We start from the raw sequence: 10148 nt of genomic DNA, 5'->3' as shown, positions 1-10148 counted from the left end.
CTAAGCCTGACGGGGAGAGAAGCAAATGCAGGGTTCATAGGATCGTTGAAGGATTTGAAGAGGCCTGGCTCAGAGGCTAGGAGATGGAGCTGCCTCCTCCTTGCAAGTACCACTTTTGGGACCCGCCATCCCATCTTCAATGCAGAGACAGGTGTGTGAGATGGTAACCATGTCTTTCCAGCCCCAGCCATGAGGAAGGGATCCTGCCCTTCACCTCACAGGATGAACCATGACCCTCCACCCTAGCTCCTCGGAGGGCCTAACAGTTAGGAAACTCCCCTTCTATATCCAAAGGTTCTCCTGACAGACAATGGTATGGGGCTTTGCCCCCCTCCTTCATAGGGGTGAAGAGTTTCAGTGGGGAAGCCATTTAGCCCTCCACCCTCATCCCTCTGCAGCCAGGCCTCCTAGCAGGTGGTTGTTTACCCTATAGCCCACTCTCTCCTCTGGGAAAAACCTCCAGGGTTAAGACTGCCTGTCCTTTTTTGAAAATGATGAGACAACAACATTAATGGATTTCTTTTGAAAAGAAACAAAATTACCCAGTGCCCATTAACATAGCCCTTCCCCATTATAAAAAGCTGTTTTATTAACAAAATGAGACAGTGAATGAAAAAAGCTGCTTAGCACACTGCTTCCGTGATGGCTACTTATTGAATGAATGAATGATTCCTAGTGAACTGACCTTTCCAAAATGGCACTGGATTCTTTTGCTTCTGAAACCTCTATTTTTCTTAGATTAGTGTTCCACATTTTTCTGAATTTTTTTTTCATGCGGGGTCAGCGGAGAGAGAGAGAGAAGAAAAACACCCTAAGTCTATATCCTGCTGTCTCAGATGTCCCCAACCCAGTCAGCCTGGGAGGAGTGAATGGTCTTGATGGATTAATTCCCTGATCTTCAGTCCTGACAGAAAGACACACCCATACAGGTCACCCCAACTCTTTCCTTCCCACCTCAGTAAAGGGTGATTTCAAGAGGATGTCATCTACCCTCAGTCCTCCAAGCACTTCACCTAATTGCCAAGACCTGGTGTCTTTAAGGTTCCCAGCAAGTGACTAGAGCTTGGAGGATAGGAAGAAAGGGCCAGTGTTCAGGCCTTGAAAGCCCCAGCAGCTAACAGACTATTCTATTCTGCAGCAGTCTTTAAGATATCTCCTAATCTGAGTCGTCTAATTTATTTTTTATCCATAAATTTGTCTCCAGAGATGGTTCTCCCATCTGGAAAAAGGGGATGGGGTGCAGGGCTTGATTCTGGTCGTTTACAGTTCTAAGTCTTGGTTTGCCCGGAAGGCCCACGGGTCAGCCTTTTTTTTTTTTTTTAATGGGAGGGGGTGTGGATGGCAGCGGCCCGGACTCTTCCGGCGGCAAGTGTCTTCGGTCACGCGCAAGTCTGCCCCGAGGCGACGCCCGCCAGTCTGATCTGGTTAGGCTCTGGCTCGCCCAGGGACGGGAGCGTCTGATGTAAGTTTGGTTCTCTCTTCCATCAGGATCCTGTGACCCAGATTGATATATCTTTAAATAAATAAAGGTCGAATCCGTCCGAACCCCTTCCCACCGTCAGCAATCTATGTCAGTCTTCGAGCACCGCCGTCGGGTCACATTTTCTGTGGCCCCCTCCTGAATGACGAAACAGGGGATAGCGATTTCACTCCGGAGCTTTTCCGGAGATCTAGGTCTTCGGTCCTGATGCAACTCTCCGGCTCTTTTACACAAAGCGTTTTGGCGAAGAGGGGCGCTAGGACCCGGCGGACGCCCGGGGCCTCTCGGCCTCAGCGGGCGGGGGAGGCACAGCCGCACCTCTGTCCATCCTTACGGCCGGCGGGTGGGTCAGTGTGTCCCTTTGATATGGGTCCCAGCTCCCAGCTCCAGAACCAAGTGCTAGGAACCGGGGCCCATCAATACTCTTTTAACCACGTTTCCCGAACCCCCTCCTTGGAGGCAGCTGGAGGCTGGGAGCGGAGCTCCCCCCACCAATTAATCCATCCCCTGGGGCTGTAGAGTAACAAGCGGGCGGGCAGGTGGGGCCGCCGGGAAGAGGGAGCACGGTGCCCGGAGCTGCCCAGTCTTTGGACCCCACCCCCATAACCCGACCCTTCGTAAGGCAGGGTTAGCGTGGGGTACGTGCACGAGGGCCGGTGGATTAACGTCTGCTCCCCGCGCCGCAGTCCCACTGGCATCCACTTGTGCGCCCAGTTGTGCCCAGAGCTCACAGGCTCTCAGACGCTGGGGGCAACCGTTTTCCCTGCTTGTTGCCCCCCTCAAGTTCCCCTGCCTCTTCCCCCGCGCGGCCGCGGCCTACCCCCTCCCCCAGCAATACGACCCTATAATAAACAAGTCTTTCCTAGATCCTCCCCTGCCGCGAGCGCCCTCGGGGACCTTGGCAGCTGCAGCCGCCGCGGATCCCTTTCCAGAAAGGGGGCGTGGCCGCGGCTCGCGGGTTTGGCCTGGTGCTTTCTGGGGCCCAAGGGGGGCGGGGCCAGGCGGCTGTCACCGGGCAGGAGAGAACGTTGCGAACGTGCGCCCAGAGTCCATTGGTCGAGGTGGGCCACACTCCCGGGTCTGGATTGGGCCGCGGCGCGGAAGGGGTGTGGTCTCTCCGCGCTAGTCCTTATAGGTCTCTCTGCTCTGGTGCTAGGGACCGCGGCAGGCCGAGGGGGAGGTGCGGGTTGGGAGAAGGGACAGGTCCGGGCAGAGCTCGGGGGTTGGCACCAGTTCGCGCACTCATTCAAGCGGCAGTACGCACTTGTCCCAGCAGTTCTAGCTGACCGCAGTAGCTGGTGAGTGTCCCTTCTGTGTGTGCTGATCGCTGCGCGGAGAAGCCTCAGCCGTGGGGGTCCTAGCGCTCTCAGTCTGGAGCAGCCCCCAGACTGACGCCGGGCCCGCGCCGCTCTTGTCTTACAGCGTCTTCTGCGCTCCAGCACCCTGAGCTCATCTGCAAACGTCCTGGCGTCCGTCCTCACCATGCCTAGCCTTTGGGATCGCTTCTCGTCGTCCTCTTCGTCCTCGTCCTTGTCCCGAACTCCCAACCCAGATCAGCCGCCACGCTCAGCCTGGGGGTCGGCGGCCCGAGAAGAGACACTCGGCCGCTACGCGAGCCTGGAGAGCTCGGACTGCGAGTCCCTGGACAGCAGCAACAGTGGCTTCGGGCCGGAGGAAGGTAAGCCGTGTGCGGGAGCCGGACGCGAATAGAGGGGCGGGGGAGGTGAGAAAGCACCGCGCTGGAAGGAGTCAAAAGCCACCTTGGCTTCCTATCCCATCAGAATCCGGATTGTGGAAGGAGGCGGGCAGAGGAGGGGGACTGAAGTATAGGGTACGAGAGTGGGGCGGAAACTGAGGCACAGAGTGGGAAGGAGTGCTGGTTTCTTAGCGAAACAGCACCTCCCCGTTCGGAGCTGCTCTAACTCCCTCCCCTACGTGCTTTCCCTTGCAGATTCTTCATACCTGGATGGGGTGTCCCTGCCCGACTTCGAGCTGCTCAGCGATCCCGAGGATGAGCACCTGTGTGCCAGCCTGATGCAGCTGCTGCAGGAGAGCCTGGCCCAGGCACGGCTGGGCTCGCGGCGCCCCGCGCGCCTGCTGATGCCCGGCCAGCTGGTGAGCCAGGTGGGCAAAGAACTACTGCGCCTGGCCTACAGCGAGCCGTGCGGCCTGCGGGGGGCGCTGCTAGACGTCTGCGTAGAGCAGGGCAAGAGCTGCCACAGCGTGGGTCAACTGGCTCTCGACCCTAGCCTTGTGCCCACCTTCCAGCTGACTCTCGTGCTGCGCCTGGACTCACGCCTCTGGCCCAAGATCCAGGGGTTGTTTAGCTCTGCCAACTCTCCCTTCGTCCCTGGCTTCAGCCAGTCCCTGACGCTGAGCACGGGCTTCCGAGTAATCAAGAAGAAGCTGTACAGCTCAGAGCAGCTGCTCATTGAGGAGTGTTGAACTTGGGCCTGGGGGGGGCGATACTGGCCCCATGACAGAGACAGTTGAACTTTTGGGGTGGACATTGGCAGTCAGAAGCTGAGGGACTGATGTCTGTCATTAGAAAACTGACAACAGCCACCTGCGGGGAGGAAGGTCAAGGTGAGGGGTACACGGTGTTTCCCTAGGAAGCTCACTGAGGTGTGGACAGGTGGCTCCCACTTGGGCTCACACGCCGCCCCTCAGTCCTGTAGCATGAAACAAAGGCTTAGGGGCCAACCAGGCTTCTGGCTGGATGTGTATGTAGCATGTACCTTATTATTTTTATTGTTACTGACAGTTAAGACAACAGTGGTGTGACAGAGCCATGAGAGCAGCTGGGCTGCACTGGCATCTGCAAGGGATGTGTGCTCACGGCTCTGGTGGGAGGGGGGAGGTCATCGAGGTGGTTTGTGTATCTCATGGTCTGAAGGGACCAAATGTTTGTTCTTTGTTGTTTTTGTATCTTTTTTTTTTTTTTTGATTGGAGCTTCACTACTGACCTGTTCTAGGCAGCTATCTTACAGACGCATGAATGTAAGAGGAGGAGAAGGGGTGGGTGTTGGGATCACTTGGGGATCTTTGACACTTGAAAAAATACACCTGGGAGCTGCGTGTGGCCCATCCCCGGATGTGTAGTGAAGGGTTGAACTGTGAGGGGATGGGGCTGATTGGGGTGGGGGCTGGAACCCCTCCCCCAGAGGAGTACCATCTGGGTCTTCCATCTAGAACTGTTTACATGAAGATACTCGCGTTCATGAATACACTTGATGTTCAAGTATTAAGACCTATGCAATATTTTTTACTTTTCTAATAAAAAAAAAAACATGTTTGTTAAAACGGTTGTCTCTCATCAGTGCCATGAAATAAAAGGGAGGGGGATGGGTGCTGGAAAAGGTGGGTTTCATCACACTCTGGTGCAGCTGTGTGTTTCTCTGTCCCTTTCTGGGGCTGCCTGCCAGCTTGGTAATGGAGGTATGTAGACTGAGTGCCATCTGTGTCAAGAACGCAGGCTCCCTTGGCTCTGCTGGCTGAGGCTACCAAGGGAAAGCACTGGAAAGCCCTGGAAGATAGGGAGTGAGTCAGACCTCTCAGAGCCACAGTCTCAGTAGAAAGAGCTCACCTGGCTGCCCTGGGTTAGAAGGGCCTGGTACAAAGGACTCCTGAGCCCAAGGTCCTTACAGGCACTTAAAGGACTGCAAGAGGCTTTTTTCCTTGTGAAAAAAGGCACAGTTCTATTTGTTCTGCAGTGAAAATTACACATTTTTATCTCTGGATATGAAAAGGCTAGGGAGCAGGAGCACTAAGAAATGGAGTTTGAAAAAGACTTAACTGGGTTCAAGCCTCTGACTAGACAAGGAACCTAGGGCTCAGAGAGGGGCATGACCTGCCAGGCAGGAGCAAAATACACAACATATGTAGGAGGTGTGGTGAGGGCTTCAAGAGCCAGGGGACTACAGGCCTGTCTTCATGAATGTTCGTGGTGACCTGGACTCATTGCACTCTCTGGGCCCCAATTTCATTATCGGTGAAATTGGGATTGGGCCAGATGAAGGCCAAGGCCCTTCCCACTCCTCCCTCCCAGTGACTCTCGGCCAGTCCTCCCACACCAGCCTCTGGAGAGTTGTTATCTCCCTTGTTTCTCTTCCTGGTCTCAGACAGGCCTTGTTTGCCCAACTGTAAAACAGTAGTTCTTCCACTTGATTGTATACTCAAATCTCTTGGGGCCTGAATTAAACACAGATCTCCCTGCCTTGGAGGAGATTCTGACCACATGTGTCTGGGGCAGGGCCCCAGGAATCTGCATTTTCATCCAGGATCCTGACACAGGGTCTTGAACTTTGGGATGGTTTAGAAGACTCGCATCTCTTTGGTAGAATGGAATGACTTATTCCCCAAAATGAATGAACCATTTAGAACTAGATTTGAAAATGGTAGTAACAAGGAAGAGGGTGCCCAGAGTAGTTTTAAGAGCCCTTACTTCTTAGCACATCCTCCTAATAGCTACCCTGGGAGGGGTGGGTGGGGCGGGGGTTAGTGAAGTTTTACAGGTTAGTAAACAGAGGCCCAAGCCCTTGAATGACGGTCTTCTTCTGACCATGGCTGACCTTGCCTGCTCTCAGCCCCTCAGGGTGGAGCTGAGAGTGAAGCAGGCTCAGCACTTGGGTGGTATCTGGGGGCACTTTCCTGGGAATTGAGATCAGGGCCAATGCTCATGGCTGTGCTTCCCTGACCCCCAAAGAGGAAAACAAAAAGCTGTGTCTGGCTCCAGAACAGAGAGTCTCATTGGTGTTTGGAGGCAAGAGCTAGATTCGGAGGTAAGCATTAACCCTCTCCTAGACCGGGAAGCAGCAAGCACCCTCAGCTCATTCTCTTAATAATTTGTCTTTAATTTTTGTCAATTTGATTACTATGTGTCTTGGTGTGTTTCTCCTTGGGTTTATCCTGCCTGGGACTCTGTGCTTCCTGGACTTGGGTGGCTATTTCCTTTCCCATGTTAGGGAAGTTTTCGACTATAATCTCTTCAAATATTTTCTCAGGTCCTTTCTCTCTCTCTTCTCCTTCTGGGACCCCTATAATGCGAATGTTGGTGCATTTAATGTTGTCCCAGAGGTCTCTTAGGCTGTCTTCATTTCTTTTCATTCTTTTTTCTTTATTCTGTCCCATGGCAGTGATTTCCACCATTCTGTCTTCCAGGTCACTTATCTGTTCTTCTGCCTCAGTTATTCTGCTATTCATTCCTTCTAGTGTATTTTTCATTTCATTTATTGTACTGTTCATCTCTGTTTGTTCTTTAATTCTTCTAGGTCTTTGTTAAACATTTCTTGCATCTTCTCGACCCTCCATTCTTTTTCTGAGGTCCTGGATCATCTTCACTATCATTATTCTGAATTCTTTTTCTGGAAGGTTGCCTATCTCCACTTCATTTAGTTGTTTTTCTGGTGTTTTATCTTGTTCCTTCAACTGGGACATAGTCCTCTGCCTTTTCATTTTGTCTATATTTCTGTGATTGTGGTTTTCGTTCCATGGGCTGCAGAACTGTAGTTCTTCTTGCTTCTGCTCCTAAGCTCCTTCTCTTCGATGGTCAGATTGAGGCTGGAGAAAAACTTGGGTTCCCAAGAAGTCTTAGCTAAGATGCCCTTTTCTGAGGCCAGACTGCCTTTCCTCATCCTCACAGGACTTGAAAATTCCCCCAAATAGGACAGAAAGACCCCAGGTTAGGGTTCTTAGGTCTCCTAAGATGTGGCAGGGAGCTTTGTCCTAGGTATTGGGCTCTTGAAGAGAAGATGGAACAGGCTCCCTTATTGCTAAGACTGAAAGCTAATAAAGCATATGAGACTTCCACATAAAATCCAGTTTTGGAAAATGCTTTCAGAAATTGTTCTATTTAGCCTATAAAATTTGTATTGATTCCCTCCCTTTGTATAGGATTCCCTCCCTTAGTTCTATTTCCCACCCCAGCAGAATACTACTGGAGAACCTACCATAGCTCCCTATTATCAGATTCCACTGTATGCCTTTGAAGACCTTTGGTATCAGGCCCTATTCACCCTACCCAGGCTGACAGCCTCTACCACTCTCTACCACTCCCCTGGCCTGTCCCCTCCTCTACCCCCAGACTCTGCTTATTCCAGTGCCCTCCACCAGGGATGTGATCCCTCTCTCTTGCCTGAAAACCCTGCCCTTCCTTTAAGGCCCATAGCAAGTTCCAGCCCTTTTATGACTCCCCTCTGCCTCACCCAGCCTCATCCTTCACAATTGCAGTGTAGAAAATTCAGCAGTTGGGCTTCCCTGGTGGCGCAGTGGTTGAGAATCTGCCTGCCAATGCAGGGGACATGGGTTCGAGCCCTGGTCTGGGAAGATCCCACATGCCGCGGAGCAACTAAGCCCGTGAGCCACAACTACTGAGCCTGCGCATCTGGAGCCTGTGCTCCACAACAAGAGAGGCCGCGACAGTGAAAGGCCCGCGCACCGCGATGAAGAGTGGCCCCCGCTTACCGCAACTAGAGAAAGCCCTCGCACAGAAACGAAAACCCAACACAGCCAAAAATAAATAAATAAATAAATTTATAAAAAAAAAGAAAAGAAAATTCAGCAGTTCTCCAATCTCATTGTATGCACTTGTTTTGTATCCCACTCCTGGGTTCCCTTCAAGCCAGGCTGTCAGACTGCTTGATCATCTCCCTCTCCCTGGGCTCAGACAACACAAGATTCCCCCACCAGCCTCAGACTCTAGGCTAAGGAGAGAGGAGGGCAGGGTAGAAACACTTCATTGTTTTACTCTGCCTGCCACCTAGTTTAGAGGAATATAGAGGTCCTAGAAGGGAAGTGGTGTCTTAATGCGTAAGACCACCAAGCAGTAGAGTTAGTGAAATCTGGATTCAAATCCTGGCTCAGACATTTCTTAGCCGATGACCTTGAGCAAGTCACCTTCAGTTTCTCTTCTGTAAAATGGGGATAATAGTGAGGAAATGATGTATTCAATATATAAAGGTATAACTGGAGTGTCACCACTGGCAGAGGAAGCCAGTGGCTGGGCAAGAGATGGGGGGCCTGGGCTGCGGTGGAGCAGGCACCCTGTGATAGGGACCACCTTTGACTGCCTCACCTCTGGTCCGCCTTTCCTCTAACGTTCAAAAGTCATCATCTTAACAACAGTCACGTCAATATGTAACCTTAATAAATTCTGGTAAAAAACATCACTGTGAGCTAATGTGCTCAGACTGCTTCACTTTTAAGCGGTATTTTCCTAAGCCCAGTGTATATTAAGCACCCTAGATAAGGTTCCTTTAATTCTACCTCATGTTTCAGAAGGAAATTTGAAGGCTCAGAGTGGCTCAGTGAGCAGGGCTGCAGGGCTAAGACGGGAAGTGTGGTCTCCTACCTCCTGGGCCTTTCACTCAATCCACTGAGCTCTCCTGGTTCCTCAGTTAAGGTGTCCTGGTCAGCCTCATCCTGCTTTCACTGCTGGAGGTGGCCAGTGTTGCGGGTGCAGCCCAGTGGAAGGCTGAGGAAACATGAGGAACAGAAACCAGTCCTAAGTAATAGATTATTACAGGACTCGGTAATTATCCTGAAAAGGGGGCTCTTTATGAAGGAATCACAAATTAGAAAACAGCCCATTAAACCCAGACACGTCCACGCAGGGGCCCAGCTGGGGAGTCTCCATCTCAGTCCCAACAATGGGCAGCTGCATGGAAACATCTGTGGCCATGTGGTACTGATGGCTCTGAGGGCAGACACGGATAGACCGTCACTTGATTACTGCATTCATTCATTCAACCTATATATAATTAAATGGGTCCATGGATCTGCTAGAGAAAGCCAAAGTAAGTGGGAACCCATAAGAAGCTGATGTCAAAATCAAAATTCTCTCTCTTTCTCTTTCACACACACTCCCACATAATCACACACATACATTTACAAGCAAAACTGTGGGGCATAAGAAAAAAGAGAAAATGGGCACACACTCAATTTTCCCTATCCCTAACTTCCCAGGAAAAAAAATCTAAGAATATAGAAGGATTTTTAAATTTTTATTTTATTTATTTTTGGCTGCATCGGGTCTTAGTTGCAGCACGCAGGATCTTCACTGTGGCATGTGGGATCTTTCGTTGTGGTGTGCGGGCTTCCCTCTAGCTGTGACGTGCAGGTTTTCTCTTCTCTAGTTGTGGCGCACAGGCTCCAGGGCACCTGGGCTCTGTAGTTGTGGTGCGTGGGTTCCAGAGCGCGTGGGCTCTGTAGTTTGAGGCTGGCGGGCTCTAGTTGAGGTGCACAAGCTCAGTAGTTGTGGTACGTGGGCTTAGATGCCCGGCGGCATGTGGGATCTTAGTTCCTCGAACCTATGTCCTCTGCATTGGAAGGCGGATTCTTTACCACAGGACCACCAGGGAAGTCCCAATACAGAAGGATTAAAAGTATATAAGATAAAACTAATTAAACTGTATACTTAAAATGGTGAATTTTATTGAATGTAAATTATACCTTAATACCAGAATTTTTTTAAAGTATATATACACAAAAATTAAAGTGGATCACAGTCCTAAATGGAAGAACTAAACCATAAAAACTCTTAGAAGAAAATATAGGAGTAAATATTCATGATCTTGGATTAGACAATGATTTCTTTCTTTTTTTTTTAATTAATTAATTTATTTATTTATTTATTTTATTTATGGCTGTGTTGGGTCTTTGTTTCTGTGCG

At 50.8% G+C, this 10148-nt stretch overlaps 1 protein-coding gene across 1 annotated transcript; it reads left to right on the top strand.

Annotated features, from left to right (window-relative positions):
• Positions 1–2617: 2617 nt before the first annotated feature.
• DDIT4 (DNA damage inducible transcript 4) lies at positions 2618–4783 on the top strand. Its single transcript, XM_007167703.2, has 3 exons — positions 2618–2778; positions 2903–3158; positions 3432–4783. The coding sequence occupies exons 2-3, from the start codon at positions 2963–2965 to the stop codon at positions 3923–3925; spliced, it is 690 nt and encodes a 229-aa protein (XP_007167765.2). The 5' UTR covers positions 2618–2778; positions 2903–2962; the 3' UTR covers positions 3926–4783.
• Positions 4784–10148: the final 5365 nt, after the last annotated feature.

Source organism: Balaenoptera acutorostrata, chromosome 16 (genome assembly GCF_949987535.1).
Source record: "Balaenoptera acutorostrata chromosome 16, mBalAcu1.1, whole genome shotgun sequence".
Lineage (NCBI taxonomy): Eukaryota > Metazoa > Chordata > Mammalia > Artiodactyla > Balaenopteridae > Balaenoptera > Balaenoptera acutorostrata.
This window is presented reverse-complemented; position numbering and strand designations above follow the sequence as displayed.

Excerpts from the sequence above, each read along its gene's own strand:
- DDIT4 (XM_007167703.2), top strand. The coding sequence starts at position 2,963 with ATGCCTAGCCTTTGGGATCGCTTCTCGTCGTCCTCTTCGTCCTCGTCC. Across the intron at positions 3,159-3,431 it reads TGGCTTCGGGCCGGAGGAAG|ATTCTTCATACCTGGATGGG; the intron begins GTAAGCCGTGTG and ends TTTCCCTTGCAG.